The sequence below is a fragment of the Natrix helvetica genome (genome assembly GCF_964273705.1).
Source record: "Natrix helvetica genome assembly, chromosome: 3".
Lineage (NCBI taxonomy): Eukaryota > Metazoa > Chordata > Lepidosauria > Squamata > Natricidae > Natrix > Natrix helvetica.
The window spans coordinates 23647899-23673296 of NC_138549.1; the positions used below are offsets into that span (position 1 = coordinate 23647899).

The following is a 25398-nucleotide window of genomic DNA, read 5'->3' on the forward strand; positions in this document are numbered from 1 at the left end:
AACAAATGATCATGTGGCTTGGAATGATGCAGTGGTCATAAATGTGAGGATTGGTCACAAGCGGTTTTTTATACCATTGTAAATTGCTAAATAGGATATTTGGTAAGCGAGGACTTCTTTTGTATCATAGTGCAAATACTACCTTTGTATTGAGATGGCAACTACTACTGTATTGCGTTGCAGACTGGGAAGTTGTAAAATGTTGTGTGAGAAACTAGCGGCAAATGGATGTAATATTTTATGACTGTTCGCATCATCAGTAGGATTTGAATTAGACTTGAAGGTGTCTTTAGCCTTTCTTTTATGAAAACAACTCATTCGCATTTATTTCCCAAGGGATGCAGATATGTACTGAATCAGCGAAATAATTGATTTCTTACATTTTATAAAATACCCACATGGGGTCAGATACATAAGAGACATGATAGAAAATATGCCTTCATTCAGGCAAATATTGTAATAATAGTCTAATCATGGTTGTTGCTCTTCTGTGCACTCTTCCTAGAATCGTGGTGTCTTTTTTATACGTATCAGAACTGGAATCTTTTTTTTATCATTTATTAAATTTATTTGCCTTCCATCTCACCTCGAGATGATTAGAATAGAATAGAATAGAATAGAATAGAATAGAAGCTGGAAGGGACCTTTGAGGTCTTCTAGCCCAGCCCCCTGCTCAAGCAGGAGGACCTATATACCATTTCAGATTATTCTGGGCTGTTATTCTAAGTAGCCTTACCAAGGCAGTATATATAGTTAACATGATCCTAATACTAATATTTAACGAGATCTCTGTTGATGCAGTCCAGGACTGAGACTGAAATGTGACCAACTTTTTACTTGATCTTATACTTTTCTTCTGATCTGAGTAATTAACAGTCATTTCCTAGGAGAACAACCTGCTGTGGGGCTTTGCTAGAGTTTTCAGCGTTTTCCTTGCGTTCAGGTCACAAGAAGAATTCCGTGAAATTCAGAAATTCTCTCGTTCTGGGGAACTTTTTCTTTAAAAAAGTAATAATAATAATAATCCTGCGAAGATTTCCTCAATCGGAAACGTCGTTCCTCCGCTCGCCTTTTCAAAGAGCCGCAAACCAGCAGGAACGAGCTCGGGGCGAAGTGAGGGCGGTGTTTCGTCAGCTCAGCTTCATTTGCCCTTAGCGCGCCTTCGCGGGCGAAAAAGGGCGGAGACTTTTGACAGTAACCTCTCCTGCTTTCCACGTTCCCCTAGCGAGAGGCGGGACCGCGGGCCTGCCAGCCAATCAGGGGCTCCCACGACCCACCCCGGGGACACCCTGGTTTAGAATGTTAAAAGAGTTTCCAAGAGTTCCCGGAGAGGTAAACTTTCCAAAGAAGTCCGGTAGTTGAGCGCGGGAGTCGGCGAGCCGTCATGGTTTCTCCCCGGACTTTCGTTCACAAGCTTGGGTCGACGATTCCGTTGCTGTTGGTGCTCTGGGATCTCCACTACGAGGGTAAGAGGAAGTTTTGCTGCTGGTTTAGCAATTGTCACCTGGGAAGTTTGGGGACTTGAGCGAGAGAAGGGACTTACGGAAGCAGGAAGGCGTATGTTGGGTGGTGGGAGTTGGTAGACACGGGTTAAAGTGCATGTGTTATAAATCTTCCTGTAGAGCAGAGGTTTTCAAACTTGGCAACTTTTAAGACTTGTGGACTTCAACTCCCAGAATTCACCAGCCAGCGGAGAATTCTGGGAGTTGAAGTCCACAAGTCTTAAAGTTGCCAAGTTTGGGGACCCCTGCTATAGAGCTAAAACATGATCGCACTTGGGATCATTGCAAAGGTGGGAGAGGAAGTTACAGCCTTCCTTGTAGAGACGGCTACACTGAAACTCCCTGGGAAAGAAACGAGTGTTTCTCTTACCTTGAAGGTTCCCCAGCCAGATATGACTAGATAAATATTTAAACTAGAGATTAAATCTTTAATTAAAAAGTGATATTTAAGTATTAAAATTAAATACTTAGATATTTGCTGGCTGGGGAATTCTGGGAATTGAAGCCCACACACACACATCTTCAAGTTGCCAAGGCTGAAAAGAAAAACATTGGTATATAATATATTAAACAGTTCTGCTTTTGGTGATGGGGATCAAATTAATGAGGCTGAAAGGGTTGATGAAGAGGGAGGAAATGCCAATCCCCAAGGGAGGTGCTGTCCTTACAAGAAAAGCTCAAAATATTCTAATGGTAGTCTCTGCTCTGCTGGAACTGTAGGTGGTCCTTAGAAAGTTGACATTTGCAGGCATACTCCTGGGACCATTATTCTAAAATTAAAATGTAGCTTATAGGCAAGCTGTGCTCATTTACTCAGTGGCATTTACTTCATATGAATTGTGTTTAGGAATTTAGCCCATGAACTGGTAAATGTCCGTTGTCTGTTTTGCTGAAATCTTCCCAAGTTTCCAAAATAATTAAATCCATCATTTAGTGGACCAGCAAAAAGCTGTAGACACGGTACACATGGACTTCAATAAGGCATTTGACAAAGTAGATCACAACCTATCTCTTGGTAAGCTAGAAAAATGTGGGTTAGACAGTATCACAGCCGGTTGGAGTCATGTATTTATTTGTTAAAATTTATTAGCCATCCATTTTACTCCACACTAACTCTGAGTGTCTTACAATATCAAAAGATAGAAATATAAAGTCTAATAATTCAAATACAATACTATTTTAAAAAAATCAATCTAGCTAAAAAGATGGGGAGAGAGAGTCTGATGAAAGGGTGAGTTTAGTATCTGTTATTAATCTATGAACTACTGCCAATGTGAAACCTCTCCCTTGGAGAGCCAGGTCTTTTGTCCTTTTTTTCCCCCAAAATTTTTTATTGGTTTTTATACATATATGGGGAAAGATAAGGGGATATACAAAAAAATTTGGCAGCTCCCACACTAGTGATAGAAATCCATCCAAAAACTCACAATTTTTATAATCTTAAAAAACAAAAGATAAAAGATAAGCAGAAAACAAGGTCTTATTCTATATTGTCAACCATGTGTTCATTCATTTTCCTTTGTCACTTTCTAGAATATTACCAATTACTATTATTTCAAATACTTTTATTTTTGTGACCTGAGCCTTTTTGATATTGCTCCTTCCTCCCTGTCCCCAGAGGAAGCCTCAGCCCCCCCCCTCCCTCTTGTCTTGCACCTTGCTGTCTTTTCCACTACCTTCGCTGTGTTCGTCCTCTAGGAGGGAGAGATGCTTTTTAATGAAGGCTTCCGCCTCTTGCACTGTATTAATTCTAATCCTGTTTCCCTCCCAGAAGACCTCTATAAGAAGAGATCTCTATAAAACTTTTAAAGGCAAACAGCTCAGCAGTCATTTCTAGCAATCGTGATAACGGTCTTTCTCAATTAGCTAGCTCAAGTGACGGGTCAGCCCAGGTCTTTTGTCCTTATAGAAGGTAAAGAGGAACTGACCACATTCTGGCAGAAGGGTAAGATGTTTCAAAGGCCAGGCGCAACAGCAGAGAAAACTCTTTTGCTTCCCCCCCCCCAGCCAAAATATCCTGGTTGATGGTGCCCACAAACATGGTGGCACAGGTGGGGTGGGCTAATCCCACTGGGATGAGACAATCCTTCAAGTAGCCTGGACCCATGTCATGCAAGTCTTTAAAAGTAATTAATAGCTGGAATTGCACCAGGAAGCAAACTAGCAGCCAGTGCAGCTCACAGAGCAGTAGATAAGGGCCACCCTTAAGGCTGCCTGCACCACTGCATTATGGAGTGCATTGCAATAGTCTAACTGCGAGACGACTAGGGCTTGAAGGCCTAGGTCCCTGACTGAGCGCAGGGACTCCTAATCCAGAAGATTAACAGGTTAAGAGATTGACAGAGTTGGAAGGGGCCTTATAGTTCATCTAGTCCAGCCCCCCCCCCCCCCCGCTCAAGCAGGAGACCCTACACCATTTCTGACAAACGGCAGTCCAATATCTTCTTGAAAGTCTCAAGTGATGAAGTTCCCACAACTTCCAAGGGCAAACTGTTCCATTGGTTGATTGTTGTTCCATTGGTTGATTATTGTTGATTGGTTGATTGGCCGCAACTGGTGCACAACTCGTAGTTGTGCAGGGGCTCTCCTAGCTGTAACTACCACCTGCTCTTTGAGCAGTGGTCACCAGTCCAGGAGAACCCCAAGTTGCAGACCTGATCCACCTGGACTAATCCCATCCCATCTAGAACTAAAGATTTGACATCCTGAATCTTGGGACTCCATGTACCCAAAGCCATTTGGTCTTGCCTGCATTCAGTCGAAGCTTGTTTGTCCCCCATTCAGCCACAGCCTTCAGGCATCACGGGAGGGCAGCAATAGCTTGGGTCACTATGTGTAGAAATATAGAGTTGGGTATCATCAGCATACTGCAGCTACCTCAACCTGTGGTGATAGAGGATTTCACCCAGTGGCTTCATGTAGATGTTAAAAAGAAATGGAGAAAGTACTGAGCTCTGTGGAAATTCTATTGTTAAGCATGGTGTTGGGATTAAAGTTGAAGCGTTGGTTGTGATATTGTATTGTATGACTTGTAAGCCTGGGAGGAGGGACCAAGATGTGGAGAGAACTGAGATGGCAGAGAGGAACCTCAGGATGGTCAAAGGCAGAGGTAGAACCCAGGGGCAGGGCACATTTGAGGGCATTGGACTTGCCACCTTTTCTAGCCACGCAAGTCTGATTTCATCTATTGGTGGTATTAGAGATATTGGTTGGTTTCTTTCTTCTTTCTTTCTTTATTCTTTATTGGCCAAGTGTGATTGGACACGCAAGGAATTTGTCTTTGGTGCATATAGTCTCAGTGTACACAAAAGAAAAAAGTCATAGGGTACAAATAAGCAATCAAATCATACTAGGAAACAATATAAATCGTAAGGATACAAGCAACAAAGTTACAGTCATACAGTCATAAGTGGGAGGAGATGGGTGATAGGAACGATGAGAAGATGAATAGTAATAGTAATGCAGACCGAGTAAATAGTTTGACAGTGTTGAGGGAATTATTTGTTTAGTAGAGTGATGGCGTTCGGGGGGGAAACTGTTCTTGTGTCTAGTTGTTCTGGTGTGCAGTTCTGTATAGCATCATTTTGAGGGTAGTTGAAACAATTTATGTCCAGGATGTGAGGGGGTCTGTAAATATTTTCCCGGCCCTCTTTTTCACCTTTTGATTTTGACCTGAAATTTTGATTTCCATTCCGAGAAATGCAGAAAAGAAAAGAAAAATTGATCTGTGTTTTTTTCCCCTCTTCCTTCAGGAGTACAATGTGGCATAAATGCAGAAGTCGAAAAGCAGCTTGAATTGGGGAAAAAGCTGCTGGCAGCTGGGCAGCTGGCAGATGCTCTGTCGCATTTCCATGCTGCCATAGGTATGTACCTGAAGACCGTTGAGCTTCCCTTCTAAATATATGATTTTTGCTCCCTCTGGCCTAGGTAATATGCATGAGATTAAAATTAAGGGCTGAGAAACTTACTCTTGGTGAGAATTCTAATTGCTGAATGAATGTTTTTATACTTGGTTCACAGGTCCAAAATATTCTAACTTCTCAAACAGGATTTAAGTGAAAAGGCTGGTATGTTTCTGCCAGGTACATGTTAAAGTCTTATTAGCAGGGATGGCGAAAAAGATGTTCCATTACTGATCCGTCATTTGGTCTTCCACAAGAGAAAGATGTAGAATCTAAAAACCAAATTGTAAAATAATTTTCCACACATGTGAGTCTGTAGTTAGAGATTAGAAGCTGTAGCACATTGGGGCTCAACTTCCTTAAATATCCACTTCTATAAAGCCTTTAAAAGCAGACTAGGATTGGATAGATGTTCTGTGCATACTGCTGTTAAAATTTCATTACAGTGCCTACATTGCTGGAAATATTCCTTCCTTGAATTATATGCAATGTCTCTCTCTCACACACATATATTAATTGTATTCCTCCTTATTGCTTGCTGCTCTCTTCTCTCCAAAGCTTTGGCTGACTTAAGGCTATGTTCTGATTGCTACTTTTTTTTTCCTTGCAGAAGGAGACTCCGATAACTACCTTGCTTATTACCGAAGAGCCACAGTATATCTAGCCATGGGCAAATCAAAAGCTGCCATTCGTGATTTAAGCAGGGTAGTCGAATTAAAGCAGGATTTCACATCAGTAAGCACTGCTTTCTAAAGATTCCTTCGGGGTGGCTGGAAATGGCTTTTGGTCTTCATTTTTCTATTGCCTTTTAAAGGGGAGCCTGTTCCTTTTCTTTTTTTTTAGTAAGTGGTGTAATCTAACAGGAAACCTTAATTATCATACAACTTGGGGAGATTAAATATAGGCTGAAATTCTAGCTGGGGAGACAGGATTTTCATAGTACTAATTCAGCATGTGAATTTGCTCTGTTTACTTTGAGGAGTATTAATACCCTTGAAGATTGGGGAATGAAGTTTTTGGCATAGCTACAAATTGCTGAAAGTATGTGCAGAGGGATTCTTAAATCCTTTTTAGATTCTTAAGTAGCCTTTCCTCATTATAATGTGATATACACAGCACTATATTTCCTGATGTCATTATATCAACCATAATTATAATATTTCTAGTGTTTGCAAAGTGTATATTTTTAAAAAGGTAATGCTGGTCTATACTTTGAATGAAGAAGTAACACTTAAAAATTGGAAAGTTCTAGAGATATTGCATTTTATATCAATATTTAATAATTTCGTTGCTGAGAGTTATATTTTTAGATTTGGATCTTATCTAAGATTCAAATTGTGATCCTGATTTTTTTTAGAGTAGCATACAATAATTCAACTTTGTCTTGTGTTGAAACTAAAGCAGATTCTATCATCACAAACACAGGCATTTTTGTGTGCATGTGTTTTAAACAATCAGAACAGTGGCTATAATGCAAGAAAAAAATGAAACAAGACTTTGATCATGCAGCTGCCATATTGACTTTTGTGACTTCTTCGATGTCCAACCAGAAGTATTTTTTTCCTCTCAACAGTAATCATTTTGACATTTATTTTCGTTTTAAGTGCTCCGAAGGCTTCAGGGAAGCCTCCGGACGGTCCCTGAAGCCTTCGGAACACTTAAAATGACCCTCCGAGCAAACCGGAAGTGACTTCCGGGTTGCTCGGAGGGTCGTTTTAAGCATTCCAAAGGCTTCAGGGACCGTCCGGAGGCTTCCCTGAAGCCTTCGGAGCTCTTAAAAGCACCCTCTGAGCAAACCGGAAGTGACTTCCGGGTTGCTCGGAGGGTCGTTTTAAGCGTTCCGAAGGCTTCAGGGACCGTCCGGAGGCTTCCCTGAAGCCTTCGGAGTGCTTAAAACGACCCTCTGAGCAAACCGGAAGTCACTTCCGATTTGCCCGGAGGGTGGTTTTAAGTGCTCCGAAGGCTTCAGGGAGGCCTCCGGATGGTCCCTGAAGCCTCCGGAGGGTCTCCGGGGGGGGGGCGGGGGAGGCTCTTTTCGCGCTCTCCAAGCTCCTATAAAGCCCCTGGAGCCTGGGGAGGGCGAAGAAAGCATGCAAAAATGGGGGGGTCGCACGTTGTGTGCGCATGCGCACTGGGGGGGTCGTGCGTATTAATCAGGCATTCTAATCACAGTGCTTGTTTTTCTATTACTTTTTTTAAGGCACGACTACAAAGAGGCCATCTGCTGCTTAAGCAGGGAAAGTTGGATGAAGCTGTAGAAGATTTTGAAGGCGTGGTAAGTGAAGTGCTCTCTCAAGGCATAATTGAAGTAGCAGCTGTGAAAAGAATATTGAGCATTGCATGTCCCTATATATATATGTACTCTAGGTTGATGGTTTGGTTTTGAATTTGAGTAGCGCTAGAGTCAGTGAGAAATTAGGACCATGTAAAAAGTGCTACTCTCCTGTATCTTTAATTTTCTTTTAACATTGAAATAGCAATAGCACTTAGACTTTTATACCGCTTCACAGTGCTTTACAGCCCCCTCTAAGCTGCTTACAGAGTCAGCCTCTTGCTCCCAACAATCTGGGTCCTCATTTTACCCATCTGGGAAGGATGGAAGGCTGAGTCAACCTTGAGCCTGGTGAGATTTGATTTGCCAAACTGCTGGCAGCCAGTGATCAGCAAGTAGCCTGCATTCTAATCACTGTACCCCATGGCCTAAACCTGAATCCTTTTCTGCACCAGAGTATAGTTAGAAAGGATGAAGGATATCATGGGCCAGAGATTGCGAGTAAATGTGCCATTGGGACATTTCATATCTGACTGGAAGCAGGAGAAGTTTAAAAAAGAAGAAAAAAACACCTTCTATATATCTCTCCCCCCCCCCCCCCTCCCACCCCCAAGCAAAATTAGAAGTGGAAGGGAAGTGATTTTTGTGAGTTCCAAATACACAACCGATTTACCTTACAAAAGGTAAACTAACGTCAGAGACAAGAAAATGGATTCAAATAACAGAATAACGGAGTTGGAAGGGATTTTGGAGGTCTTATACTCCAACCCCTTGCTTGAGCAACAGAACCTTGTACAATTTCAGACAAATAGCTGTCCAATCTCTTCTTAAAATCCTCCATTGATTGGAACACCCACAACTTCTAAAGGCAAGTCATTCCACTGATTAATTGTTCTCACCATTAGGACATTTCTCCTTAGTTCTAGGTTGCTTTTCTTCTTGATTAGTTTCCATCCATTGTTTCTTGCCTTGCCTTTCGGTGCTTTGGAAAATTGACCCCCTCTTCTTTGTGGCAACCCTCAAATACTGAATCATTGCTATCATGTCTCCCCTATTCCTTCTTTTCACTCAACTAGACATATCCAATTCCTGTAACCGTTCTTCATATGTTTTAGCCTCCAGTCTCCTAATCATCTTTGTCGTTCTTCTCTGCACTCTTTGTAGAGTCCCCACATCTTTTTAATATTTTGACCAAAACTAGATGCAGTATTCTAAGTGTGGTTTTACCAAGGCCTTACAAAGCAGTACCATCACTTCATGTGATCTTGATTCTATCCCTCTGTTAATGTAGCCTAGGTTGTGCTATTTCCACACAGCACACCTTTATAGTTTTGCATTTGGAAAAGAAGTATTTATTATCCATATGGTTGACAAAGAGATGTTTGCTTTGTTGCGAATCTTCGTCAGGTCAAGGTTTTTTTGTTGTTGATTTTTTACTTCTCTTTTTATATCTTTTGCACTCCCGACATTTTCACGCCTAATTTTGATATGATTATTTTGCATGTAACTCAACATGCTTCGATATAAAACAGTCAAAATGGTTCTTCTACTGATCTTGCCCTTACTGGAGCTCAGAATACAAAATAAATATTAGTAAGCTAAAGAATGCTCGTTCTGCCTGAAATTTTAAAAAAAGAACAGATTATTTTGATTGCCTATTTAATGTTTGTTAAATATTATGCAACTTATTTGGTTTTTCTTAGTAGAGTGAGAAGATACATAAAATCTTTTATGAGAAAACTAGAATGATAACTTGCAAAATTTCAGCTCAGTATATTTCAGGTACAATTAGACTATTTAGAAAAATAATATTACCCTCCAGAAGTAAAAAATGATGAGATTTGAAAACAGGCACCCAGCCGTTTACTTAAGCTTCCCAAGTGGGGAGCTGTTAAAAAATAAATCATTAGGAGAGAGTTATTTTGAATATAATTCTGAGGGAATTTTTCTATTTGTTTTCGGAATTGTCTATAGCAGCTCCCTTCCTTATACCGCGTTTCCCCGAAAATAAGACAGGGTATTATTATTATTTTACTCCCAAAATAAGCACTTGGCCTTATTTTGGGGGAGGTCTTATTGTTTTTGAGATGCAGGAGGAAGCGAGTGTGGTCACCTCATGGTTGCTACTGTGTTACAATATTTTCGGGGAGGGCTTATTTTCAGGGAAATGGGGTAGAATAATAAGGAGCAGGCCTGCATTGTGGCCTTTTGTACATTGAAGTCATAATTCAAATGGCTGTGGGCCTTGCCAATTGATCTGCTGTGGACTGGGCAGTCCCTGCCTGGCTGGAAAACAGTGCACCTCTTTAAAAAAAGGGGTGGGGGTGAGAGGGTCAACTTTACAGTAATTGTTAGCTGACCATACAAGAGTTTCTAGTTGCTTCTCCACCTTGTAACCCATCCCCTGGGGAACTGCTGCTCCCCTTAAGAATTACAGCTCACAATTGGGGAAAACAACTTCAATCTATTTTGTGTTCTTCCACTAGAGGCCAGCAAAATCTGTCCTTGAGGGCTAGCGTTATTAAAACTGCATCCCCCCTAGTGTAAACATGAACAGTAATAATTATTTTTATATGTTTTCACTTAAACATTTATTACACAAAATGTAGAATTTATATATTTATATTTTACCTAAAGTAATCATAATTTTTTTAAAAGAATTTTATTGGTTTTTACAAATATTTATAGGAAAGGGTAAATAGGTACAAGAAAATTTTGACAGCTACATCGTGGGAAAGGTAGAAATCCCCCTGAATCTCACAACTTTTACCAAAAAAAAGTATCAAAAATTAAGAAATAAACATTGGCAGCTTTTTGTTTTACATTATATCAACAATATGTTCAATCATCTTTTATGTCACTTCCAACAATTACATTATAACAACAATTGCAATAATGTTTCAAACTCATTTTTGTGACCTGAGTCTTTTCACTATTTATTTATTTTATTTTATTTATTTATTAGACTTGTTAGCCGCTCCCTCTCCACGAAGGGACTCGGGGCGGCGTACAATAAATAAAAAATCACATATTATACAATTAAACATTACACGGAGGAGGTATAAAATCACACAACAATCGTTACAATACATAGAACAATAGTAATAATAAGGTTAAAAATTAAAATACCCCAATATAAAATTACAGGTTTAAAAAATTGCCAGGAGGATTAAAAATGGAACTATGGTTGAGCCAGGCCGGCTAGTTGAAAAAGGTGGGTCTTGAGTTTTGAACGGAAGGAGCGGAGGTCGGTAGTAATCCTAATGTCGGGGGGGAGGTCATTCCAGAAGGCTGGGCCCATCACAGAGAAGGCCCTGCTCCTGGGCGCCGCCCTTTGGCACTGCTTAGTGGACGGCACCCGGAGAAGTCCCTCTCTGTGAGAGCGAATTGGTCGTAGGGATGTATGGGGCAGGATGCGATCCCGCAGGTCACTAGGTCCTGTGCCATAGAGCGCTTTGAAGATGGTGATCAACTCCTTGAAACACACCCGATAGACCACAGGGAGCCAGTGCAGCTCGCGCAGGAGAGGTGTTATATGGGAGTATCTCGTACTCCCCATAATCACCCGCGCGGCCGCATTCTGGACCAGCTGTAGTCTTCGGGTGCATCTCAAGGGAAGCCCCATGTAGAGAGCATTGCAGTAGTCTAGGCGGGACGTCACCAGCGCATGAGTGACTGTGTGAAGGGCATCCCGGTCCAATAGGGGGCGCAATTGGCGCACCAGGCAAATCTGGTGGAACATCCCCCTCGCCACGGCTGCCACATGGTCATCCATGGACAGCCGGGCATCCAGGAGGACGCCCAAATTGCGCGCCCGCTCCATGGGGGCCAGTTGCTCGCCCCCAATGGCCAGTGATGGGATCAACTGGTTGAACCGGGGGGCCGGAAGCCACAGCCACTCCATCTTGGAGGGGTTGAGCTTGAGTCTGTTGTCACCCATCCACCCATATTGCTTCCTCCCCCCTGTCTTCTGGCAGAGCCATGGCCCCTCCCCCCCCATATCTTGTGTACTGTCCCCTGTTCCATCTAGAAAGGCACTGTATTTTTCAATGAAAGCCTCTGCCTCCACAACTGTATTAATTCTAATTCTAGTGCCCACCCAGAAAATCACCATTCCTTCTGGCAATAGCCATCTGAACCAAACTCCTTTATTATATAATTTCTTTGATAAAGAGGAATATTTCTTCCTCTTATCTCTTACTAATCATAATTGAAAGAAATTACCACTTGAATACTATCACCTCTGACAAAAACATCACCAAAAGGCAGCTTTACTTAGGACAGCTTACGATGATACCTCTCACACCATCAAATGTCAACATCTGCTTATCTGAGATGCTTGGAAAGGGCTTGGTAGGTGGGCATTTGGATCGCTTGCCCCCTTGTCCCATGGATTCCTCTCTCGACAGGAGAGGAAGGCAATGGGCTTAATTGAATGGCATGGTTTATTCTTTCTTTGCCACCCTAAATGTTTTAAGTGACCAGTGTTAGCACTAATAGCTTAATTAAAATGTTTTCAGTCCAGAAATGTTTAGGGTTTTCTGCTTATGGAGCACTTGAGGTGATAACTTTCTCTGGTGTTTTGTTAACTTCAAAGATATTTAATAAAATGTTTTCTTTTCCTCCGCCAATAAGATTTTTTGCTTTTTCATTTCTTTCCATTGTCTAAATGGAACATGATTCCATTTGCTTCAAGCAATAATCCAAAATATTTTGAATAAAGGGGTTGGGGTTTTTTTGGGGGGGGGCAAGAGGAAGAGGTCATATTCAACATTCATACTGATGATGCCTCTCATGTGCTCCTGTTGACAGTCCCTGATAAAGTGAGAAGCTCAAGAAACCCAAGTTTATCGCTTAGTGTACCTATGAGCTGCGATCGTTGACCCATCCTTTTCCTAAGAAATCCATCATAAGCCAAGATTTGGCTATAAACTGGGTTTGAAGTTCTGACGCCGCTCCCCCACCCCAGCCCTCTGCAGTGACATGATTGCATTTTGGGTACTCAATAATTGGTCCGCGTGAATAGCCTTTAACAATGGTACATGTTAAACCAGGGTTTTGAGGGCTTGTTGGTAAAGTTCCTTTGTACATGAAGAGAGTTACTTTTATATTGTTCTTGTGAAAGCTTTAATAATTGGTAGTCAGCATTTAGAACTTCTTTGCTAGCACAATGGACTGTTTAAGAGTTCCCCAACGTTTCTGGCTTTGCGGACTGGGGGGGGGGGAGTTTCACACAAGCCGTTGGCAAGCGCATGCACAGTTCCATTTCCACAAATGGCATTGTAGAGGGCCAGCACAAAGAAGTGATTGAGTGATGACTAAGGACATTTTCTTTGGCTTAATTTTAACTTATTCTTAATTAAACTCAGTTCAGATCGTGAAATAGGATTTATACTTAACGATAATATAGCCTTTTCTACCTTTATTGGAAAAAAATTAAATGGGAGGTTACTTTTGATGGGCTTGACAATTAGGCTGCCTTTGTTCTGACCTAGGCTTCCCGAGAGCATGAAGCAAACTCCTTGTCCCGACAAAAACCCCTTTTATTATTTTACTGTGAATTCTGCTCATTCACATCCAGCAAAGTCTTTCAAGGGAGGATTTATAGTCACAGACCTTATCTGGCTTGGAGAGCTGCCAAGCTCTGCAAAACTTGGCAAGGAGTCTCGGAGAGTCACGAACCAACTAAGCGAACTAATTGTCTCCTGCAAACTCCACTCCCCTTTCACTCCTTTTATTTCCTCTGGGAGGGGCCATTCATTGTCTACCTGTGGCCTTACTCCCAAGCTGACCCCTGTTCTTTAGCTGTTCCCTTCGTCCGGCAACTCTGTGCATGCACACACTGGGAACAGGCTCCAGCTGTTCATCTGCCTTTCTGATGTCTGACTCCAAAGGCAGCTGATCACTGGCATACGGCTCTGGCCCCCTCTCTGCCTCTGACACAGAGCTCTCATCAGAGCCTTCCCCAGACTCCAGGACTGCCCCATGTTCCTCCTCAACATACTCACTGTCCGAATCTGCTGCTAGCTCTGCTGGCCTCTGGCAAGCCACAACAGCCTTATGCTTCTAAAAGAGGTCCCACCTGTACCTGCTTTAGATTTCAGCCCTCTCCTCGCCTTTAGTCCCTCTGTAGCCCTGTAATGGAAGTTTAACCCTCCAATGCTTCTCTTCTCTTCTCCTTTCCCCTCTCTTCATTTGACAGCCAGCTCAGTCCAGCGTCCTTGCCTTAGGTGAGAATGGATTGAGTGTGGGACATAAGTTGTACAGACAGAACTTGGCAAAGGGAGAAGCCTGGGGAAAGGCTCCCAGGTTGTAGTCTTCAACACATTTTGTATTTTGTAGAATACATCTGTTCTCCTGAAATTACTTGCTGTTATTTGTCTCCGGAAGAGAACATACAGTATAGATGGGAAAGAGAGGGTGGAGGGAGGGAAGGAGAGAAAGAGAGGCTAAATATACACAGACATGAGTATTGAACCCTTGGACTATTTGCCTGTATGGGGGAACATGTGTCAACATCTGCCTTTGTTGTGAATTGTCTGAAGTTTGGAGAAGAAGCAACAGAAAAGAATAGTCTGGCAGTAACAAGGTGCAACATTATCAGAGGGAGAACTCAGTTTAGAGCCACAGTCTTTCTGTTCTGCTCTGTTTGGATACACACAGCCATTTTCTTTTGAAGTGACTGGCGAGCTGTCTGCATTCCTGTTCTGGATTTCCAAGTCAATAATCCAAAATTATTTTCTAGGCTATGATTTTTCCGCGCTAAAGAAGTCAAAGGCCTGGCTCTGTTTTATTGTGGGTTTGTCGATGGGTGTCAAACACAGGGTGATGAGTTCGAATTTGAATTTCAACCTGTAATTGGGTTTGTGTGTGTGTGTGTGTGCTCATTACTTGCAGCTCCTGACCAATCCCAGTGATAAAGAAGAAGGAGAAGCCCGTGCTCAGTTGTTGAAGTCAAATGAGGCTCGGCGCCTGCGTTCCCAAGCACAGTCTGCCTTTCTCGAAAAAGATTACTACAATGCTATCACTCTGTTGGATAAGATCCTAGAAGTAAGTCCCAGAACTGGAAACTGATGCCAAGATGTAAGCATGGCTACTACTTTTAAATTTTGAATTAAAAGTCACTTTGGAGTCATAGCAACATTCGGGTAGGTATGTGTTTTTTTCACCAGATGCTTGTAAATTGGAATATTTTCCCTTAGTGGGCAAAGTTTTAGTGGACTGGCAGCACGTATCTCACCTGACTTGATTTTCAATGCTAAGTACTTTACAATTGGGTCTGATGCATACCTGATTAGATGAGAGAATCCTAAGGCATCTTGGAGCTGTAGCCTAGACTGGAAAGTTGAGAAAACATCCTAGAAAAAGCCAGTGGCAAACTATTTATTTACTATTGCCACAACAATTTACAAATTTCTTCATGAAATCCAGAGCGAATCTCCTTTTGACAAATTGTATCATCAGGTTAATCTAACCCAGCGGTTCTCAAATAGTGGGGCGCGCCCCCCTGGGGGGGCGCGAGGCTCCGTAAAGGGGGGCGCGAAGGCTCCCTTTCCATCTGGGTGCAACGGCGGCGGCGTGGGCGAGGCATAATATATCCCGGCTTGAAGTGGCAGCGCTGGGGACTGCTCAGAGACTCATCAGAGCCGCGGGCTGGATCTGTGCAAGAAGCCTGCTCGGGCGGGGGTGGGAGGGAGGGAAGCATGGCTGTCCCAGGCTTCCCTCCCTCCCCCCCCCCAGCCCAAGCAGACTTTTTGCACAGCTCCAGCCCGCGGCTCTGATGAGTCTCTGAGCAGTCCCCAGCGCTGCCACTTCAAGCCGGGATATATTCTGCCATGCCCTCGGCGGCGTCCTTATGCAGGTAGCTCGCCTCCCCGCCAGCAGCTCCACCGCCAACATTCCGTCTGGAAGCGGAAGCGCAGCAGCCGCTGTTGGGGAAGGGACAAAGGGGTGGCGGTCGCCCGATCTTGCCACCCCCACCCCTTCGCCCCTGGTAATGGCGACTGTTGTGCTGCTGCTTCCAGCTGGGATGCTGGAGGAGCTGCTGGCAGGGAGGGAGGGAAGAAAGGGAGGAGGGAGTAAGGATAGACAAGCAAGAGGGAAAGAGGAAAGAAGGCAAGCAGGCAGGAAGGAGGCAGAAGGAAGGAGGGAAGAATGGAACTGGAAGGGAGGCAGGGAAGGAGGGAGGGAGAAAGGAAGGATAGGAGGATAGGGAAAGAGGAAAGAAGGCAGGCAGGCAAGGGGAAAGAGGAAGGAGGGAACTGGAAGGGAGGCAGGAAGGAAGGGAAGGAGGAAGGGAGGGTGGAAGGAAGGATAGACAAGCAAGAGGGAAAGAGGAAAGAAGGCAAGCAGGCAGGAAGGAGGCAGAAGGAAGGAGGGAAGAATGGAACTGGAAGGGAGGCAGGGAAGGAGGGAGGGAGAAAGGAAGGATAGGAGGATAGGGAAAGAGGAAAGAAGGCAGGCAGGCAGGGGGAAAGAGGAAGGAGGGAACTGGAAGGGAGGCAGGAAGGAAGGGAAGGAGGAAGGGAGGGTGGAAGGAAGGATAGACAAGCAAGAGGGAAAGAGGAAAGAAGGCAAGCAGGCAGGAAGGAGGCAGAAGGAAGGAGGGAAGAATGGAACTGGAAGGGAGGCAGGGAAGGAGGGAGGGAGAAAGGAAGGATAGGAGGATAGGGAAAGAGGAAAGAAGGCAGGCAGGCAAGGGGAAAGAGGAAGGAGGGAACTGGAAGGGAGGCAGGAAGGAAGGGAAGGAGGAAGGGAGGGTGGAAGGAAGGATAGACAAGCAAGAGGGAAAGAGGAAAGAAGGCAAGCAGGCAGGAAGGAGGCAGAAGGAAGGAGGGAAGAATGGAACTGGAAGGGAGGCAGGGAAGGAGGGAGGGAGAAAGGAAGGATAGGAGGATAGGGAAAGAGGAAAGAAGGCAGGCAGGCAGGGGGAAAGAGGAAGGAGGGAACTGGAAGGGAGGCAGGAAGGAAGGGAAGGAGGAAGGGAGGGTGGAAGGAAGGATAGACAAGTAAGAGGGAAAGAGGAAAGAAAGCATGTGACTACGGTGGGAGTCGAGGAAAGACTGGTGTGCTATGTTATGCAGAGGTGTACTTATAACGCGGGGGGGGGGCGAAATGTTTTCTTCTTCCTAGGGGGGGCATGACAGAAAATAATTGAGAAGCACTGATCTAACCACACAATTTCCAAAAATTGTGTTGGCTAGATTAACCTGGTAAAATGAAACCTCAGTTAAAAGGAGATTTGCTCCGGAGGAATCAAAAAATTGTGTGGAACGTGTTGCTCCAATTGTGTAGAAATAGTTATCCAATTCTTAAAGTGTGTATGGCATTGTGTGGCTTATTGCTACGTTTTAGGTGGGAGGGTCCTTTTGAATAAGTACAAATAGGATTAAAGTCTCCTTTTGTTTCTGGTTTCTCAAGGTTTGTGTTTGGGATGCGGATATGCGGGAACTTCGAGCTGAAAGCTACATTAAGGAAGGGGAACCTGGGAAGGCTATCAGCGACTTGAAGGCTGCTGCTAAATTGAAGAGCGATAATACTGAAGCTTTTTATAAAATCAGCACAATATACTATGAATTAGGGGACCACGAAATGTCTCTAAGGTAAATGCTTTGGGGAGAAGCAAAAAATCTTGAGAATTTTAGAAAACCTGCGCTGAACGGAAAGATGCCTTGCCAAGATGAAGGAAATTTGAAGGAGGAGGGAGAAACATGGATATGGAGCTCTCCCAGACCTCCAAATTTCTCTCTTTTTCCCTATGGGAGAGAAATTATGACCTTTAAAGCGCTCCATGGCTTAGGCCCAGGGTACCTGCGAGACCACCTACTGCCACCAGTAGCCTCCCACCGTCCAGTACGATCCCACCGAGTTGGCCTCCTCAGGGTGCCGTCGGCCAGACAGTGTCGGCTGGTGACCCCCAGGGGGACAGCCTTCTCTGTGGGAGCGCCTTCCCTCTGGAATGAGCTGCCCCCGGAGCTTCGCATAATCCCTGACCTCCGGTCCTTCCGACGCGCCCTAAAATGTTGGCTTTTCCAGGAAGCCGGCCTGGCCTGTTAATTTTAACTTATTTTAAATGTATTGTCTTTTAAATTCGGTTTGTTTTTTGGATATGTATTTTTTTTAAAACTTTTGGGATGTGTGTTTTTTTTAATGTTGTACGCCGCCCTGAGTCCTTTTGAAGAAGGGCGGCATATAAATCCAAATAAACAAACAAACAAACAAGGAGCAGGGACTGAACTGTTTTATCACTAGCATCTTGATTCCGCTATTAGTGGTACAATGGCCTAGAGGTGGAGCTCTCGCCTCACAATCAGGAGGCTGTGAGTTTGATCCTAGATAGCGGCAGATATTTCTCTCCCTCAGCACAATGAGGAAATATCTGCTGCGAACTTCCGCATTGGCAACAGGAAGGGCATCGGGCCAGTAAACACTCAGCTCTATTCCGTTGCCCCGAATCCACCCCAATGCAGGAGTTACGGATTAAAAGACGCCCCCCCAAAAAAAATAATCTTAATTCCACAACCTCTAATTCTCTCTCTCCCTTGTTGTTTCCTGTGTGTGAAGTGAAGTGAGGGAATGTCTGAAACTGGACCAAGATCATAAGGAATGCTTTTCTCACTACAAGCGAGTAAAGAAGCTCAACAAGCAGATGGTTTCAGCAGAAGAGCTCATTCACGAAGGAAGGTGAGTCATCCGTTTTGTGATTTTGTTTTCTTGGTTGAGTTTTGCTCTCCGTGGCTCTTTACACAGATCACTTTGCCAGTTTAGGAGTGGTCTGCATTGCATTACCATATCTCCAAGAGATGACCATTTAGCTTTTGATTAAAAAGACTCAGATGAAGGGGAATCCATCACCCTCCAAGGCATTTGGTGTCCCTGTTCAATAGCACTTGCTATTAAGACTTTTCTTCTGTTGCCTCGCCATAATTTCATCATCATCATCATTTTAGCCATTGTCTATTCACTGCCGGATGAAGGCCCCTTCCACATATTTCCAACCAATACAGCCCTGAGTTTTCTTTTGCCAATTGGGCCCGCAATGCTCGCCGATATCGTCAATCCATCTTGTTTTAGATCTCTTTCATGGACGCTTATTATCAAGTGGGATCCAGTCCGTGACTGCCTGTAAAGTACTGTGAAGTGGGATATAAGTCTAAGTGCTATTGCTATTCCCAGGTGGGTTTTTTTTCTTTTCAGTAGCCTTATCTCCACTACAATCTACTATAATCAGTTATGATCTATCAATATTTAAAAGCCTACGCTGGCCTGTGAGAGACTATTATAAGCCTGACTCACTGAAGTGTGACCATTTCAGTTCTCTCTTATAGGGCTGCCAATAGGTAGGGATTTTGTGAATGTTTAACAAGCTAGCAATGACTGGGCACCATGGATTAAATCCAGTGGGGTCTTTTCTGCTTACAGGAGTGCTTCTCCCGAAAAATTCATGAATATTTAATATTTAGAATAGAATAGAATAGAATAGAATAGAATAGAATAAGCTGGAAGGAACCTTGGAGATCGTCTAGTCCAGCCCACTGCTCAAGCAGGAGAAACTTTACCCATTTAGATAAGTGACTATCTAGTGTTTCTCAACCTTAGCTGCTTTACGTTATGTGGACTTCAACTCTCAGAATTCCCCAGCCACCATGCTGACTGAGGAATTCTGGGAATTGAAGTCCACAAAACGTAAACATGCTAAGGTTGAGAAACATTGGTCTAGACCAGTGGTTCTCAACCTGTGGGTCGGGACCCCTTTGGGGGTCGAACGACCCTTTCACAGGGGTCGCCTAAGACCATCAAAAACACATATTTTCAATGGTCTTAGGAATCGAGACACCAATTGTATGGTTGGGGGGTCACCACAACATGAGGAACTGTATTAAAGGGTCGCGGCATTGGGAAGGTTGAGAACCACTGGTCTAGACTCTTCTTAAAAACATCCAGCAATGGAGCACCCACAATTTCTGAAGGCATGCTGTTCCACTGATTAATTGTCTTCACTGTTAGGAAGTTTCACCTTAATTCCAGGTTTGCTCTTGAGCATCTTCTAAAAGTTTCAAACATTTTTTGTTTGCAGTGTTTATTGAAGATTTAATTACAAGAGTAAAAAAAAAAAGCAAAGTGAAGTGGTAAGAAAGAAAAAAATATGATAGAGATAAATAGATAGATAGATAGATAGATAGATAGATAGATAGATAGATAGATAGATAGATAGATAGATAGATAGATGACTTCTGATCATAATAAGTACAGGTATGACGTACGACCACAATTGAGCCCCAAATTTCTGTTGTTAAGCTGTTAGGTGTGTTTTGCCCCATTTTAGGACCTTTCTTGCCACAGCTGTTAAGTGAACTACTGCACTTGTTAAGTTAGTAGCACAGCTGTTAAATTAAGCTGGCTTCCCCATTAACTTTGCTTGTCAGAAGGTCGCAGAAGCTGATCACAGGACCCCAGGATGCCAAGTGTCTGTATTTTGATCACATGACCATGGGAATGCTAGTTGTAAGTGTGAAAAATGGTCATTTCACTTTTTTCAGTGCCGTAACTTTGAACTGTCACTAAATGAATTGTTGTAAGTTGAGGACTACCTGTATAAATATATTTAATAACTCTTCAATCCCTATAGGTTTACAAGAAATATCTCTTCTTCCTATAAGCCATCTCTTACCATATGCAAATATCTAAATCGTGAACTTTTCAGTCCATAAAGGGTTACCAGAGCTTTATAAAAAACATGTTTTATTTTAATTTTGGTTAAACAAACCAACTTATATTCCTTCCTTTTACTTTTGACAATCCTGCTCTTTAATTCATTCAGATGTGGATGAAGGATGTGGTTTGACCTTAAGTTTTATTTTTTCCCATCCTAAAGATGTCTTCAAGGCTTTGGCAAATCTCTTTCGTAAATCCAGTAAAAAGTCATTCAGATCATTCTCCTGGTATATTATTTGTATGCCCTCTTTAATTTTCAAAACTTTAACTTTTTTTTGTATCTCCAGTAGAAAGCCTTATGAAGGGTATTCTCTTGGCCTGTCATATGTATTTCCATTTTAACTCTGTTTTGTAATCCACACTTTTTTTAAATTATCCAACATTTTTGGTTCTACTATTTCTTTATAGGGTAAAAATTGATTCACATCTATCATTCTTCCATTAACATCTTTTGGACATAGTCTATTCATGGAAAGCTGACATCATTGCTAACATTGTAAACTAATTTCTGGGCCCATTCTTTGAAAATCTCCTGAAGTATTTCAAATATATAACAATTTGTATTATTTTGTAGATCCCTGGACTAACCCAAAACCAAAAGCAAATTTACACTTTTTCCTTTTCTGCCTGGAATCTTTAGTTCCTTCCAGTGTCCAAGTGTATAAGAAAATTTTAAATCTCTATTGCAACTTCAGATAGACAAAACAATTTGGTCCCTGCAAAAAGCTGTTTATTTTATTTAATTATTTTCAAAATCTTAGATTAAATGTCTCAATACTCCAAATTTATCTGAATCTTTAATTTATTTATAACTTTCTATATTAAATTTGTATTTGCTTTTTGCTGTTTATTTCCAACTAGCCAATAACCCGGTGTTGCCCGTGTATTTATTTATAGGGGGAAAATGTCCTGAACAAATGTAATTTCTAATTTTGGATTTTCCCCCTTACCAGAGGCAGCCCCCTTGTAGAGTGAAGCCGTTACCATGGCAACTCTGCTGCGCGGTACAGTAGAAGCCATTTATGGCAGTACAGTAGAAGCCATTTAAAGGCACAATAGGCTGCATCTTAATAGAACACACAAACCACAAGGGGTGTTAGGGGTGTCTTACCCTCACAGTATTTATCTCCAGAGAGTAAGTCATCTATGTACCAGGTTTGGTTGAAATTTAAAGCGTTCCAGAGTTATACTGGAACATACACACACAGAGCCATTTTTTTATATATGGATTATTTAATTGGAACTCAATATCCATTAAAAGGGCATGATTATGAGCATGATGGCTGATCCCCATTACTTCTCAGAGAAGTGTCTTTTGCTCCAGGAATTTTCAATGTCGTGGTTTGTGGCAATGGTATAGTCTCCATCTCATCTGCAAGAGTTTCTGCAACTCCTCCAGCTTTCAGTAATCAGCAACACTGAAAACTAATGGAACAATTTCATGCCATTTTCCCCAACTCAGTGAAAACCAATTGGTAAAATATGAGGTCTGTGTCATTCTTTCAGTCTAACAGGGGAGCGCTGGTGCATTTACCTTGCCCTCTGTAAAAATACAGAACAATCTAATTTATTTTCCTAAATTTAATAAATATACACTATTCGCTGATTTTCTTTCTTAATGTAAATAGGTATCAGGAAGCCACTGAGAAGTATGAGGCTGTTATGAAGATGGAGACAAATGTTCCTGTCTACACTACTCGAGCCAAAGAGAGAATCTGTCATTGCTTTTCAAAGGTAAACATTCAGTTCATTGGGCAAAACTTCTTATGGAACCATGGTGGCACAGTGGTTATAAGACAGTACTGCAGGCTACTTCTGCTGCCTGCCGGCTGCCTGCAATTTAGCAGTTCAAATCTCACCAGGCTCAAGGTTGACTCAGCCTTCCATCCTTCCGAGGTGGGTAAAATGAGGATGCAGATTGTTGGGGGCAATATGCTGAGTCTGTAAATCGCTTAGAGAGGGCTGTAAAACACTGAAGCGGTATATAAGTCTAAGCGCTATTGCTATTATTGTCCTCATTGGTCCATCTCAATTTTTTTCAGAATCAACAGACGACAGAAGCCATTAAAGTTTGCACAGAGGTTCTGCAGCTGGAGCCAGAAAATGTGAATGCCCTCAAAGATCGGGCTGAAGCATACTTGCTAGAAGAAATGTATGACGAAGGTACGCTTTGACAGCATAAAGATTCTGTGTTTTCCTTTACCCAATTTTAAATAATTATACCATTGAAATCTGGCCAGGCTGGAAATGAATTACTGTACAGCAAATCTCTAAATGAACTCTGTTTGTTGTCTTTGTGATAGCTATCCAGGACTATGAAACTGCTAAAAAATACAGTGACAATGACCAGCAGATTCAGGAAAGCCTTGAAAAAGCCCAGCGAATGCTCAAGCAGTCTCAAAAGAGGGATTACTATAAAATTTTAGGAGTTAAAAGGTAAGCATTTAGCAACTGCCAAGCCCCTATAGTTTCCTTAAATGTTGCTTTTTCTTCAAGAAGCTAAAGAAGTACTCTATTTAAAGTGGCAATTGGGGCAGGAACTTCCATCACTAAGTGATGGGGTTATAACATGTGACAGCACATGACCATGGTGTTTTGTGACAACAGTTGAGGCGGTCCCACTCGCAGCCAGTAAGTGAGAACCTCACATGATTACAAGTTCTAATTTCCTGCTAGCTTCCCCATTGTCTTTGCTTCTTGGGAAGCCAGCAGGGAATGTTGGAAATCATTATCATATAATTGCGGAGACACTGAAACTTTGAGGATTGGTTGTAACTACCAATCATTTAGCACCTTTGTAAGTTTTAAATGGTTGCTGAATGAGTGGTCACTAGATGCAGTATTACCTTCTTATGAAACCTGTAAGAAAGAGTTTTTCAAAACTATCTTAAGGACGTTCTGTTGTAAATAAGGAAACTTATAAACGCAACATATAATGCTGCAGGTAGAGAAGTTTAGCGCTTGAAGGGAATTGGGCATCTTGGATGCAAGGAGTCATCATTCAACATATTTCCCTCTTACACAGAAGTTAAGCCATATAATAAAAGATGGTACCTGCCATCTTTTATTAAGAGGGCAGCCAAAGAATCTGAATTCCCATCTACTGTCTTGGCTTCTTTTTAAAAGTTTTACCCTGGCACGAAGAGATAATTTCAAGTAATTTCTTATACTTATGACAGGAATGCCAGGAAACAGGAAATCATAAAAGCCTACAGGAAGCTGGCAATGCAGTGGCACCCAGATAATTTTCAGGATGAAGAAGAGAAGAAGAAAGCAGAGAAAAAGTTTATTGATATTGCAGCTGCCAAAGAAGTCCTGACAGATCCAGGTAGATAGATGTGTAGCTTGTCTGCTTCCCTTCTTTCAGAATAAGAGTCGAGCCAGTTGGGTTGTTTTTCACTTCATCTTTATGACCACCGACCAACATTCATTTTCTTTCAATGTCAAGTGATGTGTTTATTGAGGTTATTTCGTTTTTGAAGGGACTCAGCTGATACATGGGCCAGAGAGCTTGATAAATGGCTTAAATAGTGAAGTAAAACTCTGGCATTTTTGGTGCTAGCTGCACATCCAACCTTCTGTGCTTTAGAGCTATCCTTGAGATTTTTCTTAACAGGCAGTAGGTATGTCTATTAACTTTTTGCTTAAAACTCATCCACAGTGATTCTCCCTCTGACATTCTGTTTCAAACTATTACATTTAGGTTTTAGGCCATGTTCACACAATACACTTAACCTAATGGCTGCATTGGCACAATAGCTGAAGCTTGATGAGTGTTATCCAAGCTTCATATTCAATACACTACAATACAATAGCAGAGTTGGACGGGACCTTGGAGTGAGTGTTTTCTGTATTGTGTAAATCCAACAATATGGATAACCTCAGTAACAGATTAAGCAGCCATTGAATATCAGCCACAATGATTTGTGAGATAATTTGGGGGCTGCGTGGTTCCAGGAGTAGAAGTGTGGACTTCCAATTGATCAAAGCCTTGACACATGCTTGGTTTCCTTCTTTTTTGCCTCTTCCTTTATTAAGTTCTGCACCAAAAGGCAGGACAAAAAGCAACGGATGAACATTTATAAAGGAGAGATCCAACCAGTGAGAATAATTAATCAGTGGAGCGGCTGTTGTGGGTTCAGAAGTTGTGGGTGCTCCATCACAGAAAGTTTTTAAGAAGAGATTAGACAGTCATTTGTCTGAAATGGTATAGAGTCTCCTGCTTGAGCAAGGGGTTGGACTAAAAGACCTCCAAGGTCCCTTTCAACTCTGCTCTTTTTATTATGTGGCCCAGGTTTAAGCTGGTGACTGGCTTATCTGTATTTGGAAATTAAGCAGAGGAAGGCTAGAGATATGTGGTCCCCAACCTTTTGGGCACCAGGGGACTGATTCCATGGAGAAATGTTTTTCTGTGGACTGGAAGGGGTGTGATGTTTGCATGCTGCATGAATGAATGAATGAATGAATGAATATTTATTCTGAATAAATATATTGCCCTTTGGAGAAAATTGTCTGTGAAGGGCAAGCAAGTTCCAAAATAGTTTGCTTTTTTTTTTTTAGGAGTGCAGCTCTGCCTATGGTTACACCACTGCTTTTTACCTATTAGTTCATTTTTTGTGGTTAATACTCTAGTGGCTTTGGAATCAAAAGCGTTGGTTGAAAGCTGATGGAGTTCCTTTGTCGTTATGTCTGATTCAGCTGATCGCCATCTTTGTATCTTTTATAGAAATGCGGAGGAAGTTTGATGCAGGAGAAGATCCACTGGATGCTGAGAGCCAGCAAGGGGGAGGTCACCCTTTTCACCGAACATGGAATTCCTGGCAAGGGTTTGACCCCTTCAGTTCTGGGGGACCTTTCCAGTTTAAATTCAATTTCAATTAGAACTGCTATACTCTTTTTATTTTATTTTTCCTTTTGCATCTGGCAATCTGCAATTTTTTTCTAGATAACTTAAAATTACCATCTAGTCTTTGAACAGTAATGAAAGCCAGGGTTTGGTTTTTTGGGG

General features: G+C 42.3%; 1 protein-coding gene across 1 annotated transcript; it reads left to right on the forward strand.

Annotated features, from left to right (window-relative positions):
• The first annotated feature begins 1255 nt into the window (after positions 1-1255).
• DNAJC3 (DnaJ heat shock protein family (Hsp40) member C3) lies at positions 1256-25376 on the forward strand. The gene is made up of 12 exons (XM_081947291.1): positions 1256-1466; positions 5255-5365; positions 6015-6139; positions 7605-7679; positions 14574-14726; positions 17097-17278; positions 18240-18359; positions 22019-22124; positions 22433-22553; positions 22694-22826; positions 23570-23718; positions 25117-25376. The coding sequence occupies exons 1-12, from the start codon at positions 1385-1387 to the stop codon at positions 25269-25271; spliced, it is 1512 nt and encodes a 503-aa protein (XP_081803417.1). The 5' UTR covers positions 1256-1384; the 3' UTR covers positions 25272-25376.
• The last annotated feature ends 22 nt before the right edge of the window (positions 25377-25398 follow it).

Excerpts from the sequence above, each read along its gene's own strand:
- DNAJC3 (XM_081947291.1), top strand. The coding sequence starts at position 1,385 with ATGGTTTCTCCCCGGACTTTCGTTCACAAGCTTGGGTCGACGATTCCG. Across the intron at positions 18,360-22,018 it reads GAGCTCATTCACGAAGGAAG|GTATCAGGAAGCCACTGAGA; the intron begins GTGAGTCATCCG and ends TAATGTAAATAG. Across the intron at positions 22,125-22,432 it reads TCTGTCATTGCTTTTCAAAG|AATCAACAGACGACAGAAGC; the intron begins GTAAACATTCAG and ends AATTTTTTTCAG.